Here is a 22,781-nt window from a genome sequence, read left to right as displayed (position 1 = left end):
CCCACGGACTCAGAGGAAGTTTGATGCGGTATGGGTCATCGTGGACAAGCTGACCAAGTCAGCGGATTTCATTCCTATGGAAGTTACCTATTCTTCAAAGCGGTTGGTTGAGATCTACATCTGCGAGATCGTCTATCTTCACGGTATGCCCGTGTCTATCATTTTTGATCGAGGTACGCAGTTCACCTTTCACTTCTGGAGGGAAGTACAGTGTGAGTTGGGCACGCAGGTTGAGTTGAATACAACATTTCATCCCTAGATGGACGGTCAGTCCGAGCACACTATTCAATTATTGGAGGATATGCTTCGCGCTTGTGTTACAGATTTCGGGGGTTCTTGGGATCTATTCTTTCCACTTGCGGAGTTTTCCTACAATAACAACTACTAGTCTAGCATTCATATGGCTCCTTATGAGGCATTATATGGGAGGCAGTGTCGTTCGCCAGTTGGATGGTTTGAGCCGGGGGAGGCTCGGTTGTTGGGTACAGATTTGGTACAGGATGCCTTGGATAAGGTCAAGATTATTCAGGATCGATTTCGCCCAGCTCAGTCTAGGCAGGAGAATTATGCCAACCGCAGAGTTCGTGATGTTGTATTCATGGTCGGAGAGAGGGTATTGCTCCGGGTTTCACCCATGAAGGGGTGTGATGAGGTTCAGAAAGAAGGGTAAGTTGAGCTCTAGGTATATCGGACCCTTTGAGATTTTTGAGAGAGTGGGTAAGGTGGCTTACAAGCTCGCATTGCCACCTAGTTTATCAGCAGTCCATCTGGTGTTCCATGTGTCCATGCTCCGGAAGTATCACGGTGATCCGTCCCATGTGTTAGATTTCAGCTCAGTCCAATTGGACAAGGATTTGACTTATGAGGAGGAGCCGGCGGCTATTCTAGCCTGGTAGGTCCGACAGTTGAGGTCTAAGAGTTATCCTTCAATTTGAGTGCAGTGGAGAGGTCAGCCGGTCAAGGCAGCCACTTGGGAGTCCTAGTTGGACATGCGGAGTAGATATTTACACCTTTTCACCAGTCCAGGTACTTTTCTATGTCCGTTCGAAGACAAACGGTTATTTTAGAGGTGGAGAATGTGATGACCCGATAGGTCATCTAGGGTTTTAAATCTTAATACTATGTTTTGAAATCTCAAATAGCTTATTTTAGCCTTTCTCGATTTGCGGACGCAGTCCGTGTTTTTCCCGAAAAGCTTTTATGTAGAAAATTGATTGAAATGCAAATTCGTGCCTTAAAATCTATTTGAATTGACTTTGGTCAATATTTTGAGTAAACGGATCCGGATCCATATTTTGACGGTCCCGATGGGTCCGTATCGCGATTTGAGACTTGGGCTTATGCCCAGAATCGAATTCGGAGGTCCCTATCTCGAGTTATTGCATTTTATCAAAAATTGAAGTTTAAAGGTTTAAAGAATTTATAAATTTGTCCGATGTTTGATTTTGTTGATACTGGGTTCAAATTTTGATTTCGGAACTTGGTATAGGTCCATTACTATATTTATGACTTGTGTGTAAAATTTGGTTCGAAACGGAAGTGATTTGACGTGATTCGGATGTTCGGTTGAAAAATGTCAAGTTCTTAAGTTTTATTGAAAATTTCATTCGTTTTGGTGTCCGATTCGTAGTTCTTGGTATTATTTTGGTGTTTTGATCGCCCGAGCGAGTTCGTATAATATTTTTGGACTTGTGTGTACCTTTGGTCTGGAGCCCCGAGGGCTCAAGTGAGTTTCGGATAGGCTACTGATGGTTTGAACTTAGGAAAAAATATGCTTTTTGCCTAGGACTGGGGAGGATTTCATCCTACGCGAACGCGAGACCATGATCGCGAACGCGGAGCATTGGGGAGTCTTCTCTTCGCGAACGCGACTAGTCAACCACGAACGCGTAGTGTTAGTTAGGTTGGGCTGGGAAAAAGGACTTACTCTTTGCGAACGCAAGCCCAGGATCGCGAACGCGGTGGTGTGGGGGATTAAACCTACGCGAACGCGTAGAGAACTTCGTGATCGCGTAAGACTGATAAGCTGTACTCTTCGCGAACGCGTCAGGGTTCTCGCGATCGCGATGAACACCTGACGCCCAGCCACTTAAATATTTCAAAATCGGGATTTCACCCGTTTTTCATAATCTTTCCATTAGAGCTCGGCCTAGAGGCAATTTGGAGGAGAAATTTCAACACCATTTCATAGGTTAGTATACTTTAACTCATTTTCTTCTATTTCTAAAATCACCCATTAATTTCTAGCCTTAATCTTTGTTCTTCCACGGTAAAAATTAGGGATTTAGGAAGAATTGGATTTTTTTTGCAAATTAGGGATTTAGATCTTAATTTGAGGTCGGATTCTGAAGCTAAATACATAATCGGGCTCGGGAGTAAATGAGTAAATGGGTTTTGGTCCATATCTTGGGTTTTGACCAAGCGGGCACAGGGTTATTTTTTTTTGAATTTTTGGGAAAAGTGTGAAAACCCTAAATTTATGCATTGTATTTGATTCCTTTAGCAATATTTGACATTATCGAGTCAATAGTGGTTAGACACGAGTGGTTTGGAGGAAGATTCTAGAGGAAGGGCCCCAGTAGAGTTATGAGTTGACTGCAGAGTGAGGTAAGTGTTGGGTTTAACCTTGATTTGAGGGAATTAGGAATCCTCGGACTATGTGCTATGTGAAATTCATGTGTTGCGGCGTATATGCGAGGTGACGAGTGCTTATATGCCGTCGAATTGCTTGTTTCCATGATTTTTCGCATTTCCTTAATTATTTCCTTCCATGTTTTAACTGTTATGTGCTTTAAATACTTCCCATGCCTTTATTTGCTACTTGTTAATTATTGTTTCTCGTGTTAAAAATGCTAAACCTTCCCATGCTTTCATGACTCGCTACTATTTGCCTTAATTGACTTATTTGTACCCTTTAATTGTCATTTATTGGACTTGTCTTACCGTGTAATATTACATATGGTGAATTTTCAATTTGGTACGAGGTTTCCTTTTTGATTCAGCTTCATATTCATTAACCGTAGAGGTTCTTGTGATTCGAGGTATTGATTTGATTGTACTCATTGATTATTTGATACTGATATGGTGGGATCGGGTTGCACGCCGCAACATGTGAAATAAGGCTGGATTGATATGGTGAAATAAGGGTGAATTTGTACTGATATGATGGGATCGGGTTACGCGCCGCAACAGGTGAAATAAGGGTAGATTAATACGGTGAAATAATGGTGAATTATGATATTGATTATGATTATATGGTGGGATCGCATTGCACGCCGCAACACACACACACACACATGTTATATAGTAAGTGACCCGGCTTAGCCTCGTCACTACTTCGTCGAGTTTAGGCTCGGAACTTACAGAGTACATGGGGTCGGTTGTACTCATACTGCACTCTGCACTTCTTGTGCGAATTTTGGAGTCGGTCCCAACGGCTTTCATTAGCGTGCTCGGGTTGGCTATCAATGTGGAGACTTGAGGTACAACTTCTCGGCGTCCGCATCCCTTAAAGTCCCCTTCTTTTTATTAGTTGTGTATTTTCTCTCAGACAACTCTATGTTTTCTTCAAACCTTTATTTGTACTATTCTAGTAGCTCGTGCACTTGTGACACCGGGTCCAGGTTTGTATTAGATATTTCAGTTGATATGGTTCCCGCATTTTACTTTAGATTATTGAAGTTATTCCAGCTTTTTTCTTGCCATTTAATTTGAACTGTTGAAAATAGACAAACTGTTCTAACGTTGGCTTGCTTAGCAAGTGAAATGTTAGGCGTATCACGATCTCGAAGATGGAAATTCGGGATCGTGACATTTTTGCTTATGCGTGGCCATTTGAGAAATTTCTACTCAAATTGATGAAACACTTTTAGCAGAAAAAGGGAGATGATATAGTTGCCTAACGGTACCTTTTCTTGAACTCTCAATTTTGTAAGCTAAGTTACTCATAAATCATAATCGTGGGATAGCTTTCACGATGATGTAATTATTGGGCTATGATTTTCTAAGATGTACTAATTCTTTCACCAATAGAAATTTCTAATTGCATTAGTGTATCTTTATACTCCCTCCGTGTCATAATATGTGTCGCAGTTACTAAAAATATTTGTCATTTTAAAAGTTCAACACAAAATATATTATATTTTTTCTTTTTTACCCTTAATAAGTAATTATCTTAGAAGACTACAAACACATTGCTTATGTATAATTTTATTCAAATACCAAGAAGTCTTGTAATTTTAAACACGCTTAATCAACAACAACAACAACAACAACAACCCAGTATAATCTCACTAGTGAGGTCTGGGGAGGGTAGTATGTATACAGACCTTACCCCTACCCTAGGGTATAGAGGCTGTTTCCGATAGATCCTCGGCTTCCTCCCTCCAAGAACTCTCCACCTTGCTCTTGAAATGACTCGAATTCACAACCTATTAATTGAAAGTGAAGGATGCTTACCACTAGAGCAACCCAGTCTAGTTATTCCTTGTTTCCAAATGCGTTGAACAGTCCGCACTGAAACCGAAAATTGTGATGCTGCCATTTGCAATAATCCTTTTTTCAGTTTTCCATCAACACTTTTTTTAAGTAGAATTCCATATAATGCTCGGTGTTAATCATTATTTACATTTTTATGCCTTGATGGTCCTGACAATTCTTCATTTGTATTGCCATCATCCAAATTTTCAACTGTTTACATTTAAAAAAGAAAATAAGAATATAGACATACAAAAAAATGAACGGCAAAGGGCCAAATATACCCTTGTATTTTCGAAAATGGTCTAAGAATATCCCTCGTTATACTATTGGGTTATCTATACCCCTGCAGTCATACTTTGTGTTCAAATATACCCCTCATTTAAACGGAGAGACACATGTCATCGTCCTGTTGGCCAATTCTAAATATCTCCTAATTAATTAGAAAGTCCCATTACCCATATCCGAAAATCAATTTTCTAAAGCAATTTTTTTTTGTAAAAACTAAAAAAAACTGAATTTTTTATACTAAAAACTGAAAAAACCGAAAATATTTTTTTTTTCCAATTTTTTTACAAAAAACTGCTTTAAAAAAACTGAAAAATATTTTCTAAAACAATGTTTAATAAAAACTGAATCAAAAACTGGAAAGCAATTTTCTAAAGCAATATTTTTGTAAAAATTGGAAAAAACTAAATGTTTTTTTAAATAAAAAACTAATAAAATCGAAAGTATTTTTTTCCAGTTTTTAGAAAAATATTGCTTTAAAAAAAACTAAAAATTAATTTCTAAAGCAATTATTTTTGTAAAAACTAAAAAAAAATTGAAAAGCAATTTTCTAAAGTAAAGTTTTTGTAAAACCTGAAAAAGCAAATATATATATTTTTTTCCAGTTTTTAGTTAAAAAAATTTCAGTTTTTTTTCAGTTTTTAATTGCTTTAGAAAATTGCTTTTCAATTTTTTTTTCCAGTTTTTACAAAAATATTGTTTTAGAAAATATTTTTCAGTTTTTTTAAAGCAGTTTTTTTGTAAAAACTGAAAAAAAAATATTTCATTTTTTTCAGTTTTTAGTAAAAAGAATTTAGTTTTTTCAGTTTTTACAAAAGAAAATTGCTTTTCGGGTATGGGTAATGAGTCTTTTGAATTAATTAGGAGATATTTAGAATTGGCTAATATGACAATGACACGTGTCCCTCCGTTTAAATGAGGGGTATATTTGAACCCAAAGTATGACTGCAGGGGTATAGATAACCCAATAGTATAACGAGGGGTATTTTTAGACCAATTACTAAGAACTTCCTCTCATGACTCAAGGGAATGAAATTAATGATCTTACCAAGGTAAATAAACAATGAAAATATCAAATTCAGATTTATTCTATAAAATTTGATCATACCAATATTTATATTTGGTTCTTGCAGTGGTAGCTCATCTTGTGATAACTGCATACCACCAAATGGTACTGTATCATGCAACTTGACTCTGTATTTAAATTCAAAAATAATTGATTCACAAAAGACGTTCTAACTCTTTGATAGGTAGATTCAATATTTTGGTCAGGAATAGTTTCTGTAATAATATTTAGATCAGGAATTTGTGGTCTAACATCATTAGCAACATGAAGCTCAACAGGCATATTTAGATCTATTTGGATTAATGAAAATTGATAACTTTGTGTTGGATCCATGTTCATTTCAAGAATTTAGTGAAACATTCTTTTTTATAGGAAATTTTAGGTGGGGAATGTTAAATTTTTAAATGGGACTAAAGTAACTTTCAAGTTGAATTTTTTGGCTCCACAATAGTTTTAGTTGGAAATTTTCAAAACACGTTTGAAATTTTAGTTGAAGGAAAGATGAATGCCTATGTCGGAAGAGTTTGCATTACTGATTTATTAATTATCCTAGGTGTCTCTTCATATATTCTATAAAGCAAATTATGCATTCACATTTAGTAAAAATATGGATAATATCATTGATGGAGATGACACATAAATTGAGAAAATATTTAATAAGGGTAAAGTAGGCAAAAACTATTCTTTCTTAAGGGGCATGCATAAGGAAATTACGACACATATTATGAGACGGAGGGAGTATCTTTATAAGTTATGTTGGATACGTTGACTTCATTTCTTTGAAATAAGTTATTTTTTAATAAATATCATGGCTTAATTATTGAAGTTATATCATTTTTCCGTGCAATTTTCATAAATTGAACTTCAACAATGTCCTGAAATAGTCTGTCTATCCGAATATGTACAATTAAAATAGAGACCAAGACATGAAGCTGAACAAAAGTCCCAACTTCAGTCGAATATCTGAACCTCACCACCTAGAGACACTAATTGCCTCAACGCAACAATGATAATGTCCAATCAAGGATAAAATTTTAGATCTCTCATTCTTCCAACTAGCTTAGACTTCATAGATCCCCTTAAGCAAACATCTTGGATTAGTCAAGCTCCATTTCCCAGTTTAGAATTTGTCTATGTATCCCGTGCCAGTAGAGTAGGACATTTGCTGCACTACATATTGGACATGATTGATCCTCCACCACACCCCATTGGGCTAGTCTATCTCTAGTGCTTAATTTCCCATGAGCTGCCAAGTCGAGAATGAATAGCCACTTAGGGGAGGATTGATTATTGCAAAGTAACTTCTTCCATGAGACTGAATAATCCCCCCTCATCCTCTTATACATCTTTTTGATAGAGAGTAGTGCCATTTCCCTTTTTCCCTGCTATATCGCCTTTGTTGAGCGCTCTGCATATATGAGCATAATTAGCTAGAACTGTGACTAAACTTGCAGTGGAGTGTACTAATACTCGGGTCAATTAGAATTAAAGGTACAAACCCTCGAGTTTGAGTGCTCTTCATGTTTAGGTTCGTAGGTTCAATTGCTTTCTTACCCCTTCTGGGTCATCCCGTAAAAAAGCTTCAATGATTTTCTTGGGGCTACTCAATAAGTAACATAAGAGGAGCGAGCTTGAATTATCTGAAGCTAGATAGTGGGCTTCTTAAAATGAGTTACAAGATACGACAGTTACAACATGAATAACAACATACGACACTTAAATAAATCCTTAACCAAAGGAAACGGATAAACATAATGAATAAAAATGGCACGGCATCACCATTCATGCTTTTACTCTCAACCTCATCATAAAAACAATAATAATGGCACGGCATCACCCTTCGTGCTTTTACGTTCAACCTCACAATGAAATAATAATAACGGCACGACATCACCCTTCGTGCTTTTAAATTCAATCTCTCCATGAAACGATAAATACGGCACGACATCACCCTTCGTGCTTTAACACTCTCCCTTACCATGTAGTAATGAATATAAGAATAAGCAAGAATAAAGTACGTCAACAATGGTTCCAAATACCAAACCTCAACTTCCAAAAGTACTCAATTATCACAAATAGTTTATAAAAGCGGAAAGAACAACCAATTAAGTAATGAACTAGTCTAAGCATGGATATCATGATCAAAGAAGGAATTAAATTACAAGGAAATGAGTTCCACCTGCATTCTTTAACTCAACAACAACGCATAAGTACTCGTCACATCACATATACGTTGTATTCACACATTTAAACACGTAGCAAATAGGCAACAAGTCCTAATCCCTCAAGTTAAGGTTAACCACGACACTTACCTCCCTCCAAAATCGACTCAAAACTCAATCACGAGTATTTAAACTCACACCGCTCACTTTTTTTTTTAAAATTTTAACCCGCCCCCACTGCCCCGCACCCACATATGTATAAACTCGCCCCGCACCCGCATATGTATAAACCCGCACCGCCCCGCATATGTCTAAACCCGCCCCGTCCCACACCGCTCCATTGCCATTCCTACAGTGTCAGTAAAGTATATTGGTCCTGTAACTAATGTAAATAGTTGTTGAAAGATTCAACAATAAATCTTATCTCCTTTGTGGCTTGAATTTGTTTTCTTCACGATCTGAGAGATTAGAAAACATCCAAGTTTTATCCATAGTCTGTTTGAAGAGCACAATAGAGGCGAGGAATAAAGAAAGTAGAAGCCTAGGATCAACACAAAGCTGCCCTAAGGGAAGGGCGCATACATGCCAACCAATTTGAGTGCCCCAGACGAGGTCAGAGAGCTTCTCTATCATATGAGGTAGAGAGCAGCAAAACAAATGATCCAATAATTGACGTATCTCTGAAGTTTATCTCAATAAAAACATAGATCTAAACAATTAGTAGTTAAAATGCTATCAGAAACGGGTAAGTTGCAATGAGTTTAATATAGTCACGTCATTCTCTGTTTATTGATTTAATTCTGGTATCCATCTGAGAAGTTCAGTACGGTCTATAATTGGAAAGGAGATGCGATGTTATATTGTCTTAAGTACAATTTTCGTTGCTAGAAAAAAGCAGCAAATGACACAAATAGAAGTGAACAAAACCGAAAAGACATTCGTCTTTATTTAGATCTAAAAACATAGATATTACTCTATTACTTATTGGTCAACATTTTGAATATACACTTATTTTACTCAGAGACCATACTTCATGTGGAATTTGTTTTTTAATTTTAAACCTTTTTCGTGAACTTTTCAATGAGCTAATAACTGTGGACTTGCACATGTATATTTCAAATAACATCTCATCAGATTGAGTCTTAAAATTGATACATCACAACTCCAAAAATTTAATCATAGTATAGGTTATTCCCACTAGTAAATAAAGATGAAGCTTTCTTTTCCAAAAACTATCTTTTTGTTGTGAAGACTAAATTATTAATACAATAGTTTTATTAAATGATAATTAAATGAACGAAAAAGAAAAGGGTCGATCCAATTAAGAATAAAAAATCACATATCTTAAGTAGTGTGATTATCCTACAAAATGATAATCAAGCCAAGTGAAGACTCAGGGTTATATATATTTCTTTGCCCAATTTTACATTAAACAAACCCTACATGAAGGGCAGTACTAATGTCTGACATTCTCAAGACTAGGAATAACATATATAATAAATCTCTGAGCATAGGAAATTTCCAGCTTGCTAATTAACAAACATGAACACTGTATTTCAGAAATTACTCTATGAAATGACAAGTAGCTAGCTAGTTCAACTAATAAGATAGTACTATCCATAGAATCATCTATAGAATTAGGGATAAAATAAGTTAGAGAGCACACCACGTTCAATCTTCGCATAACCCTTGTGGCCCCATTCCTTTCTCCAACTATTTTTCACCAAATACAAGTCCACGCCATCTTCTACACCATACCCAACAATTAACAGTGCTATGCATAGCTTCTTGTAATTACCTTCTTCAATCAATTTCTTTGTGGCTTCATTTTTTAGATTGGTGGGATCCATGTATACTTTCTGCAATTTTCTTTTTAAAAAAAACACAACACACAATCAAAACATATATCGTATCAGTTTAAAGAATGAAAAAGAAAGTTAAATTAATTCACCTCGCCGAGAAAATCGTTAAAACTTGGAACATGAGGAACAACGCAAGTTATAGATTGCTGCTTAATCAAATTTTCTATTGCTTTCTTGTTCAAGTTCTCATTGACTCTCTTAAATCCTTTTATCTTCACAATATCCCACAACAAAATGTTACAAACTATCTTAAATTCTATTTGAAAATTAAGAAACAAATTAAACTATGTATCAAACAGTGATACTTACCTCTTCAGATGGGCCGTGACACTCACTCCTTTGTTCAGTAAAGGGATATTTTACTTCTTTAACTATGCCATGGTCCCTAGCAAAGGTATATGCCTTTGCATAGGAACAAGGAAAGCATTCGTTCTCTTCCAGATATTCAAACCAAGTAGGCTTGTTATAGTGAGTGTACATGCAATCTAATAAATGTTGCTTCGAAAGGGGAACTATCTCCCCATTAATATGAGCATGCGCCGCGGTAATAGCTTTTGTTGCGGCGAAAGCCCAACAACAACCTACCAATAAAAAGGTTATTTGTCAAGAATTTCAAAGAGAAAGACAAACTCATAACAATCATATTTGAACTGAGTAAAAGTGATAAAGAATTAATGAAACATACAACAATGTCCTTGATCATCCACCTCTAAAAGGCAATCTTTGCCCATCCAACTAAACTCAATCTGAAACATCCAAAAATATTAACATTAAACCAATGTAAAAGATTCAGTTAATTGAAGATTATACCCAAGGTATGCAGTCAATAGATGCAACAAGTTAATAAAGCTAGAAAAACTAGGACACATTATCTAAAAACAATGATCCTCATACGTTCTTTTGGAAGAAAGAGTCTTCCACAACCAATTGTTTATCTTCTGGTTTCGAGTATCTTTGTCGTCCGGGGGTGCTTAGGCTCTAGCACAGATATTTACTGTTTGCACAGGCCTTGCTCAGATGGTTTCGGCTCAGTCCGCACCTGCCACTTCTCAGGCTGGTGGAGGTACTCATACCCCTATTGCCCGTGCTCCAGAGCAGGCTGTGCAGGGACTTCAGATACCGGGGGCACTACCAGCCCAGACGGTTGTAGCTGCTCAGGCCCCGGTAGTCCCCGTTATGGCCGATGATGAGCACATGAGACTTGAGAGATTTGGGAGGCTTCAACCTCCATCATTTAGCGGTGCTGAGTCAGAGGATGCTCAGGGTTCTCTGGATAAATGCCAGCGGTTGCTTCGGACAACGGGTATTCTGGAGACCAGTGGGGTCTCATTCACTACTTTTCAGTTTTCTGGGGATGCCTTCAGATGGTGGGAGACTTATGAGAGGAGCAGACCAGTTGGTGCAGCACCACTTTCATGGCATGAGTTCTTCGTATTATTTTTGGAAAAGTTTGTGCCACAGACCCACAGAGAGGAACTGCGCAGGCAGTTCAAATATTTACGTCAGGAGGACTTGTCCATGACTCAGTGTGAGATGCGATTTTCAGAGTTTCCTCGTCATGCAGTTTGGTTGGTTCCCAATGAGAGGGAAAAGATCAGGAGGTTCATTAATGGCCTCAACCAGTAGTTTCGTTTTGTTATGACTCTGGGAATGTAGCAGGTGCTAGATTCGACGAGGTGGTTGACAGTGCTCGACGGCTAAATATGGTCCGTACTCAAGAGCGTGAGGAGAGGGAGGCCAAGAGGCCTCATGGTCCGGGTAATTCCAGCGGTGTTCCTTTTGGGGGGGCATCCCTATCATAGTAGGGGTCGTCCTTATAAGCCCGCTCAGATGGTTCGTTCATCTCATCGTGGCGCATCAGCTAACCATGGTCCATACAATGCTCGACAGAGTCAGTCTTCTCTTGGTGCACTTCCAGCTCAGAGTTTATCTCGTGCACCATCAGTTCAGGGTTCATCTGTACCAGGTTCTTCTGGTAGTTATTCTGGTTCTTGAGGCCCGCCTCAGAACTCGCCACCATTTTTCGAGAGGGATTGCTATGAGTGTGGAGAGATGGGTAATGTGAGGAAATATTGTCTCTATTTTTTGCGAGGTCCAGTTCAGCAGAGGAGTCAGGCTACAACTTTTGCACCAGTTGCTCCACCACCCGTCCAGCCAGCTCGGGGTGGGGCTCAGTAAGCTAGGGGTCACCCAAGAGGGGGAGGCCGATCATGTGGCAGTCAGGCCCGATTCTATGCTTTTCCTACCATGTCAGATGTCGTTGCTTCAAATGCAGTGATCACAGGTATTGTCTCAGTGTGCCACGGGGAAACGTCTATATTATGTGATCCTGGTTCCACTTATTCATATGTATCATCGTATTTTACTCATTATCTGGATATGCCCCGTGAGTCCTTAGTTTCATATGTTCATGTATCTACGCCGGTGGGCGATACTATTATTGTGGACCGTGTGTATCGGTCGTGTGTGGTAACTATTGGGGGACTAGAGACTAGAGTTGATCTTTTATTGCTTAGTATGGTCGATTTCGATGTTATCTTGGGCATGGATTGGTTGTCTCCATGTCATGCTATTCTGGACTGTCACACAAAAACAGTGACGTTGGTGATACCGGGATTGCCGAAGGTCGAGTGGAAAGGTTCTCTAAATTAAGGTCGAGTAGGGTAATTTCTTATTTGAAGGCCCAATATATGGTTGGGAAGGGGTGTTTATCATATTTGGCCTTTGTAAGAGATGTTGATGCAGATACTCCTACTATTGAGTCAGTACCGGTAGTGTGAGACTTTCCGGATGTATTTCTTGCAGACCTGCCGGGTATGCCACCCGATAGGGATATTGATTTCAGTATTGACTTGGTGCCGGGCACTCAACCCATTTCTATTCCTCCGTATCATATGCCACCAGCTGAATTAAAAGAATTGAAAGAGCAACTTCAGGAACTTCTTGATAAGGGGTTTATTAGGCCTAGTGTGTCAACTTGGGGTACACCGATTCTGTTTGTGAAAAAGAAAGATGGTACTATGGGAATGTGCATCGACTACAGGTAGTTGAACAAAGTTACAATCAAGAATAAGTATCCTTTGCCGCGTATTGACGATTTATTTGACCAGCTTCAGGGAGCGAGGGTATTCTCCAAAGTTGATTTGAGATCCGGGTATCACCAGTTGAAATTCAGTATTCGAATATTCTAAAGACGACATTCAGGACCTGTTATGGTCACTATGAATTTCTCGTGATGTCTTTTGGGCTGATCAACCCCCCAGCATCATTTATGCACTTGATGAATAGTGTATTCCAGCCGTATCTTGATTTATTTGTCATAGTATTTATTGATGATATCCTAGTGTACTCACGTAGCCAGGAGGAACATGCACAACATTTGAGTATTGTACTACAGAGTTGGCACTGGCCATCTTCAGCTACTGAGATTCGGAGTTTTCTTGGCTTGGCCGGTTATTATCGTCGCTTTGTGGAAAACTTCTCATCTATTACATCTCCCTTGACTAAATTGACCCAGAAGGGTGCTCCATTTAAGTGGTCGGATAAGTGTGAAGAGAGCTTTCAGAAGCTCAAGATTGCCTTAACAACAGCTCCACTTCTAGTTTGCCTTCAGCTTCAGGCTCTTATATAGTGTATTGTGATGCTTCTCGGATTGGTATTGGGTGTGTCTTAATGCAGGAATGTAGAGTGATTGCCTATGCTTCACACCAGTTGAAGCTACATGAAAAGAACTAACCTGTCCATGATTTATAATTGGCAACCATTGTTCATGCATTGAAGATTTGGAGGCACTATATCTATGGTGTGTCTTGTGAGCTATTTACAGGTCATCGGAGTCTTCAATACTTATTCAAATAGAAGGATCTAAATTTGAGGCAGCGGAGATGGTTGGAGCTGTTAAAGGACTATGATATCACTATTCTATATTATCTCGGGAAGGACAATGTGGTGGCCGATGCCTTGAGTAGTAAGGCAGTGAGTATGGGTAGCCTTGCATTCATTCCTGTTGGTGAAAGGCCTTTTGCAGTTGATGTTCAGACCTTGTCTAATCAATTCGTGAGGTTAGATGTTTCGGATCTTAGTCGGGTTCTATCTTGTGTGGTTTCTCGGTCTTCCTTATATGACCGCATCAGAGAGCGCTAGTATGATGATCCCCATTTGCTCGTCCTTAAGGACACAGTTCAGCACTGTGATGCCAGAGATGTTACTATTGGGGATGATGGGGTATTAAGGATGCAATGTCGGATTTGTGTGCCAAATGTAGATGGACTACGTGAATTAATTCTTGAAGAAGCCCACAACTCACAACATTCCATTCATCCGGGTTCCACTAAGATGTATCAGGACTTGAGGCAGCACTATTGGTGGAGAAAAATGAAGAAAGATATAGTTGGGTTTGTAGCTCGGTGTTTAAATTGTCAACAAGTGAAGTACGAGCATCAGAGACCGAGTGGATTACTTCAGAGACTTGAAATTCCAGAATGAAAGTGGGAGCGTATTACCATGGACTTCGTAGTTGGACTCCCATGGACTTTAAGGAAGTTTGATGCTGTTTGGGTGATTGTAGATCGGTTGACCAAGTCCGCGCATTTTATTCCAGTCGGTACTAATTATTCTTTGGAGCGGTTGGCTGATATCACGACCCAAATTCTTATGGGCCGTGATGGAGCCCAAAGTCGCAGCTGGGCAAGCCAACAATGAACTAACCGTGTATCTACTCTTTTAAAATTTTTGAAATAGTTGATTTTTAATTATTACATAAGTAAGAGATGAGAAAATTTAATAAAATAAAACGTAACAAATTTGTAAGATCAAGTGTAGTGAAATAAATACTCAAAAACCATTAAGTGTACTAGAAAAATTCCAAGACCTAGTGTCACAAGTGTATGAGCTACTAGTAGGATACACAAAACACTAAACTACTGTCTGAAATAAAGTAGACAGAAAGTAAATACAAAAGAAATACTTCGGGTGCTGCAGAACGGCTCGGAAGGCAGCTCACCGCTAAGTCTATATGTATCAGGAGTGCGCATAGGGATGATGTCCAGATGCACCTACCTCAGATCCTGCACGGTTAGTGCAGAAGTGTAGCGTGAGTACATAAATAACATGTACCCAGTAAGTATCTAGTCTAACCTCGAAGAAATAGTGACGAGGGGTCGACTTCGACACTTACTATGGGCTAACAATAAAATACCAAAATTCTAAATAAGCATGAGTTATGTAAACAATCATAAATCTCCATGACAAGCGATAAACAATTATTTCTTTCACTAACAATAAATCCCAAGTCCATTTCTATCATTTAAATAATTGTAACCTCTCAAGCCAATAAAATCATATCAAGAAGATTAGGCTCCAAGAAATATTACGCACGATTAATGTCGAGGTCGTACGGCACGATCCAATATATATATATATATATATATATATATATATACTGTGTGCACTACCGAGGGTCGAACAACACGAAACATAGATGCATCTATTAACCATCCGAGACGAACGACACCGCTCCCATGAGAGTAGAAAAAATTTACCTCGCTCGCTGAGATACTTGCGACGCGAGTGGACATAGATCTCTCAAAGTTATTATAAAATTCTTCTATTCTTCCCCACACATAAGAAATTTAAACGGGAGACTTTAAATCTTAAAATTCTTAAATCTCAGCATAGTTAAGACAATTAATATGTATGACCAGCATAATAGAGCAAACAAAGCATGATGTAAGCCTAAGACTACCCAGACATCACATAGAATATAGCTACACACGGACTCTCATCACCTAGTGCGTACGTAGCTCCCCACACATATAATTAATAACAAAATATACCTAAGGGGATGAGTTCCCTCTTACAAGGTTAGGCAAGAGACTTACCTTGTCTCAAAGTTTACTTTCAGGTCCACAATTGTGCTTTAAACCCTCCACTCGGTGCCAAACGACTCCAAACTGGTTAAATATTATACAAAATAATCAATAAATGTTCAAAAGTTCATATCCTAACTATTAAAGTGATTTCCCAACCCTAATTGAAGAAATTCCTAAAACTCACCCCCCGGGCCCACGTGCCCGGATTCCGTAAATCTTTAAAGAAAGTTGTTACCCATAACCTAATGAACTCAAATATATAATTTTCACTAAATTTCATAACCATTTTCGTGGTTAAATCCCATTTTTATCGAAAACCTAGGTTTTTTTTTTATCTAAACCCATGATTTCCACAAATTTACATGCTAAATTCTACCCATAATATATGTATTAAACTCACATTAGGTAGAAATTACTTACCTTCAATAGCAAGGTTGAAATCCTCCTTTTGAAGCTCTAAAATCGCCCAAGTGTGCAATAAATGCACACAAAATAGCCTAAGTCCCGTTTTAAAAGAACCACACTGTCTCCAGCGATTTCGCACCTGCGGTCGCTAGGCCGCATCTGCGACATCGCTTCTGCGGACCAAGGTCCGCTTCTGTGGAGGTGCTTGAGGCTGGATAGTTTCGCTTCCGCGGGCGGGAGACCGCTTCTGCGGCGAGCTTGTCGCACCAGCGACCCCCCTATTCGCACCTGCGCATCCGCATGTTCGGTCACCTTGCTGCTTCTGTGAACACTGGAAGACCTGGGCTGCGCCGCTTCTGCGGTCCATGGCTCGCTTCTGCGAGCTCGCACCTGCGGCTAGCCCTCCACAGGTGTGATTACCCCAGAAACCTGGTGCTTCAGCTCTTCTTCCAAGTCCAAACTTGATCCGTGCCTAGTCCGATTGACACCGAGGCCCCTGAGGCCTCGCCCAAACATACCAACAAGTTTGAAATCATACAATGAACTCGCTCAAACCCTCGAAACGCTTAAAACAATATCAAAACTAAGAATCACTCCCTAAACCAATTCGAATCAACTTATGAATTTCAAGTTCTTCCAACTTACTTCGAATGCACCGAAATATACTTAGACTACTCGGAACGACACCAAATTTTGCGTGCAATTCTTAAATCATCATACGGAACTATTTAAGGTCTCATAATTCCAATTTGACCTCGATAATGCCAAATCCTACTTCAAACCAAATTTAAAGAACTTTAAAACCTTCAAAGAATCAACTTTCACTATTAGGCGCCGAAATATTCCCGGGTCATCCAAAACCCGATCTGAAAATACGCCCAAGTTCGAAATCATCATGCGAACCTATTGGAACCATCAAATCCTGATTCCGAGGTCGTTTACTTAAAACGTTGACCGAAGTTAAACTTAACCCTTTTTTCCAACCTTAAGGAACCAAGTGTTCCGATTTCAACCCGAACCCTTCCAATCCCGAGTTAATCATCCCCGCAAGTCATAAAATAGTAAAATCACATACGGGGAGCCTTATTTAGGAAAATGGGGTTCTAAAAATCAAAACGACCGGTCGGGTCGTTACAACTAAGATTTATATCTGTGAGATTATTCATCTTTACGGTGTGCCAGTGCCCTCTGCCTCTAGGAGGCTGGACGGCTAGTACGGCAGCCGGTGCTGTAATCATAGGCTGATAACCCTACTGAACTCCCTTGCCCCAAAGCCTGGGGAAAAACCTCCTCACACGACCAAGATCCCCGAACTCAATACAACCTCTCGGTACGGTGGACTGCTAACCTGAAGTCTGACCCTAATGGCCTGAAGGCCCACTGGAGGAACCCTGAATAGGTAGTGGACGGTAGGATCTCTCTGGAATGGCTTTGAAATAAGGCCGCATTGGAGCACCCCGAGGAGGTGGCGGTGTTGGATATGTGGGCCTACTAGACTGACCCCTCAAACACTGACCTCTACCCCCAGCCGGAGCACCACTGAACCCTCCAGAATATCGAAATTGCTTATCCCTCGTCACCTGCTCTCGGCTCCGCTGATGAACACCCTCGATCCTCCGAGCTATCTTAACAACCAGTTCATACGAAATCCCCATCTCAACCTCTCGAGCCATAGTGGCTTGTATACCAGAGTGCAAACCCACAACGAACCTCCGCACCTTCTCTGCATCAGTAGGAAGTATCATAAGTTCATGGTGAGACAACTCAAAGAATCTCACCTCATAGTCGGTCACCAATATCTGGCCCTGCTGGAGCTGCTCGAACTAAAATCGCAACTCTTCCCTCTAAAAGGGTGGAATATATTTATCCAAGAAGAGGCGTGTGAACTGGTTCCAAGTCATGGGAGGAGAACCTACTGGTCTGTCGAAAAGATAGGACTGCCACCATCTACGGGCCCTGCCCTCCAGCTGAAAGGTGGTAAAGTCCACCCTGTGGGACTCTAAAATCCTCATGTTGTGCAGTCTGTCCCTGCAATGATCAATAAAGTCATGGGGGTCCTCATGTTGCTCACCTCCAAAGACAGGAGGATATAACCTGGTCCATATGTCCAATAGATTCTACGGCTCGCCAGTTGTAGCTGGTCTGGGCTGAGGTATAGCTGCTGCAACTAGCTGAGCTCCACCCACGGGTAGTGCGCCTGGGGTCTGATATACGGAAGCTGCATGCCCTGGAGCCTGAGCGGTACCCCCCTCCCGCCTGAGATGTGGTTGGGTCTGTTGGAAATAAACCAGCCTGAGTCATAGAATCCATGATCCGCAGCATACGGCCCATGACCTCCTGGAATCCCGGTGCGGACATGAAATCCACTGGGGCCGGATCTGCTGCAGGCACCTCGCCATGCTCCTCAATAATAGGATCCTCCACTGGATCCACTGGTGGCATAACTGGAGCAACTCTAGGACTCCTTCGTCCTCTACTGAGAGCTGGAGCCCTCCCTCGACCTCTGCCTCGGCCTTTAGAAACCGGGGGAGTAGCTCCTCTACAGTCGGGTACATCTGTCGCGCTCGTTCTCACCATCTGTGAGAGAATAGGAGAAATATACTTAGCACAACATCAACTGCACGATAGTAGATGAAGAAAGAGTAGTTTCCTAACACCCTATAGCCTCTCGAAGATAAGTACCGACGTCTCTGCACCGATCCGCAAGACTCTATTACGCCTGATCATAACTCGTGAGACCTATGTGAACCTAGTGCTCTGATACCATGTTGTCATGAACCAATTTCTCTTATAGGCCGTGATGGCGCCCAACGTCGCCGTTAGGTAAGCCAACGGTGAACTAACCATATAATTATTCTTTTTAATAATTTTAAAGTAGTTGACTTTTATTTATTAAGAAAATAAGAAGTGAAAAATTTAATAAAGTAAGCGTAAACTAATGAAAGTGCAAATACAGTGAAATAAATATCCAAAAGACATAAAGTATGTACTAGCAGGTTTTCAAGACCTGGTGTCACAAGTGTATGAGCAACTAGTAGAATATACAAAATACTAAGCTATTGTCTGAAATAGAGTAGACAGAAAGTAAATACAATAGAGAGACTCTGATGCTGCAGAACGGACTCAGAAAGTAGCTCACCACTAAGCCTCGGGGTAACGGGGGTGCGCGCCAGAATGGCTGCCAGATGCACCTGCCTCAGATCCTGCACGATTAGTACAGAAGTGTAGCATGAGTACATAAACAACATGTACCTAGTAAGTATCCAGTCTAACCTTGAAAAAGTAGTAACGAGGGGTCGACTTCGACACTTACTACGGGCCAATAATAAATACAGAAATTCTAAAAGGCGTGGAGTACATGAATAACAATAATAATAATAATAACACAATAACTAACAATAAATAAATAGTTCCTTACCTAATAATCAATTAAAATCTCCCATTGACACAATACTAACTTCAAAAATTTTGGGCCACTAAATAAATTATAACCTCTTAAGTCACAAATATAATATCAAGTGTATTCGGGATCCAAACATTATCACGCACAATTTATGTGGAGGTCGTACTGCCCGATCTAGATAATATGTACACTGCCGAGGGTCGAGAGGCACGAACCATAGATGGATCTATTATACTATCGAGGCATTCGGCCTGCTCCACAAGAAGAGAGAGAATATTCTATGAACATCTAATTAAAAGGCTATCCCGAAGTTTATACACAAGGAAGCACAATTTCCACTAACGATCAAGTAATCCGCCAAAACTCAAAGTAAGTGAAATTTGGTCTTTACAAATCCTTTATCAAGTTTCAATATCATTTAGGCACTTTAATTAACAAGTAGGGCGAATGCGAATCCTTCATCGCGAATGTGATTACTTCTCCATGTTCGCGAAGATGGAAACTAGAACAAGAAGTTTTGGTGTTTCCAACTTAACTTCGGGCGGTCCGGAACACACCCAAGCCACTCAGGACCCCGTCCAAATGCACCAACATGTCCAAAAACATGATATGAACCTGCTCGAACTCTTGAAATGTGTAAAACAACATCGAAGCTAAGAATCACACCCCAAAACCAAATTGAATCAAATAATGAACTTCAAGCTTTTCAACTTGTTCCGAACGCCCCGAATCATACTTAGACTACTCGGAATGACACCAAATTTTGCGTGAAAGTCACAAATCACCATAAGAAACTATTCCAGGATCGGAATCTCAAACAGACCTCGATAACACCAAAACCTACTTCAAACCAAATTTAAAGAACTCTAAAACCTTCAATGCGTTAACTTTTAACTTTGTGCGCTGAAACACTCCCGGGTCATCCGAAACCCGACCCGAACATACGCCTAAGTCCAAAATTATCATACGAACCTATTGGGACCATCAAATCTCGATTTTGAGGCCATTTAATGAAAATGTTGACTCAAGTCAAACTTAACCATTTTAAGCCAATATTAATGAACTAAGTGTTCCGGTTTCAACCCGAACCCTTCCAAACCCGAACTAACCATCCCCGCAAGTCATAAAATAGTAAAAGCACATACGAGGAGTCGTATTTAAGGGAACGGGGATCTAGAAAGAAAAATGACTGGTCGGGTCATTACAAATAATAGAATTGAGTAAGCAAGAATGAAATGCAAGGACAGAATGCTAACAATGTATAGCACAAGAACATGCTTCCTGATGGGAGAAAACAAATGAAAAAATAGAAAAGAAAAGAACAAAATAATAAGGAAAAAGAAGTGAATATACTTATTAAAAAGAGGGGAATCTATAATGGAAATTTCACGACCCGGAATTCCCACCTTCGGGACCGTAATGGCACCTAACATTTCACTCACTAGGCAAGCCAACGTTAGAGTAATTCTTTTGCCAATTTTAAACACTTCGAATAATTTAACCAATTAAACAGAAATATAACCAATATAAAGTATGAAGTAGCATAATAACCCAATATCTAAGTACAACCCGGATCTAGAGTCATAAGTACACGAGCTTCTAGAGATTCTACAAATAGAATCTGAAATAAATACAACTGTCTCGAGTGAAATGAACTGTAAATAAGGAAAGAGAAAGGGGACTTCCAGGTCTGCGGACGCCAGCAGATCTACCTCGAGTCTCCAAATAAGCTAATCTGAGCTGATGAACCTCACGTACAGATGGGCCCAGTTCAAAATGTGCACAAGAAGTGCAGAGTATAGTATGAGTACAACCGACCTAATATACTTTGTAAGTGTCGAGCCTAACCTCGACAAGGTAGTGACGAGGCTATGACAGGACACCCACGTAATTAAACATATACAAACGAGGATATATATGCAACATAACAACGAATAGAGATTAATCACGTATGATTTGGGAGGGGACATACGAATGGGACCAGGATACTATAACTATCATAGAAATGTTAACATTAGACAGTCAAGTAAATATCCAACCAAGGAAAACGGATAAACATAATGAATAAAGAATGCACGACATCACCCATTGTGCTTTTACTCTCAGCCTCGCCATGAAACAATAATAATGGCACGACATCACCCTTCGTGCTTTTACTCTCGATCTCTCCATGAAATGGTAAATACGGCACGGCGTCACCCTCCGTGATTTTACTCTCAATTTCGTCATGAAACGATAAATACGGCACGGCATCACCCTTCGTGCTTTAACTCTCTTCCTCACTATCTATTAATCAACAAATGAAACAATAATCGGCACGGCATCACCCTTCGTGCTTTAACGCTCTTCCTTACCATGTAGCAATGAATATATAACATTTGGGAGATAGAATAAGCAAGAATAAACCTTACGTCAACAACGATTCCACAATACCAAACCTCAACTTCCAAAAATAATCAATTATCACAAATAGATCATAAAATGCGAAAAGAGAATGATCACTTAAGTAATAAACTAGTCTAAGCATGAATATCATAATCAAAGAAGGAAATAAATTACAAGAAACAAGTCCCACCCGCATCCTTTAACCCAACAACAACACATAAGTACTCGTCACCTAACATATACGTTGAATCAAAACATTTAAACATGTAGCAAATAGGCAAACAAGCCCTAATCCCTCAAGTCAAGGTTAACCACGACACTTACCATGCTCCAAAATCGACTCAAAGCTTAACTACGACCTTGCATTTTGAACAAGCCTCCGAACCAACCAAATCTAGCAAATCATTAACCAAATGATTCAAAATAAGCCTTAGGAACTACCCACGATGAAAGAGGTTCAATTTAGGTCATTATTGAAAAGATTAACAAAAGTCAACTCCCGGACCCGCTTGGTCCAAACCCAAAATTCGGACCAAAACCCGATTTCCTATTCACCCCTAAGCCCAGTTATGTAATTTCTTTCGAAATTCGACCTCAATTTAAGGTCTAGATTCTAATTTTACAAAAATCCATAATTCTACCCAAATCCTCAATTTCTACCATGAAAATCCTAGATTTAATGTTGAAATCTTATGAAATATAATGGGTAATTGAAAGAAAATAGGTTAGAGTCACTTACCAATGAATTGGGGAAGAATAGCTCTTGGCGAAATCGCCTCTAAGGTTTTTAGGGTTGAAAATTTTGAAAGAATGAGAAAAATCCCGTCTAACTCAGCTTTTACCCAGCTGCAGATGTCGTAGCTA

General features: G+C 39.6%; 1 protein-coding gene across 1 annotated transcript; it reads right to left on the bottom strand.

Annotated features, from left to right (window-relative positions):
• Positions 1–9,229: 9,229 nt before the first annotated feature.
• LOC108943964 (uncharacterized) lies at positions 9,230–10,746 on the bottom strand. The gene is made up of 5 exons (XM_070193821.1): positions 10,735–10,746; positions 10,540–10,600; positions 10,164–10,435; positions 9,944–10,066; positions 9,230–9,851 (listed from the first exon to the last, which is right to left on the bottom strand). Exons 1-5 carry the CDS (start codon positions 10,744–10,746, stop codon positions 9,630–9,632), a joined length of 690 nt encoding a protein of 229 aa, XP_070049922.1. The 3' UTR covers positions 9,230–9,629.
• Between the last annotated feature and the right edge of the window lie 12,035 nt (positions 10,747–22,781).

Source organism: Nicotiana tomentosiformis, chromosome 1, assembly GCF_000390325.3.
Source record: "Nicotiana tomentosiformis chromosome 1, ASM39032v3, whole genome shotgun sequence".
NCBI classification, from domain to species: Eukaryota; Viridiplantae; Streptophyta; class Magnoliopsida; order Solanales; family Solanaceae; genus Nicotiana; species Nicotiana tomentosiformis.
The sequence above is the reverse complement of the archived record's forward strand: the minus strand, read 5'-3'. Positions and strand labels throughout refer to the sequence as shown.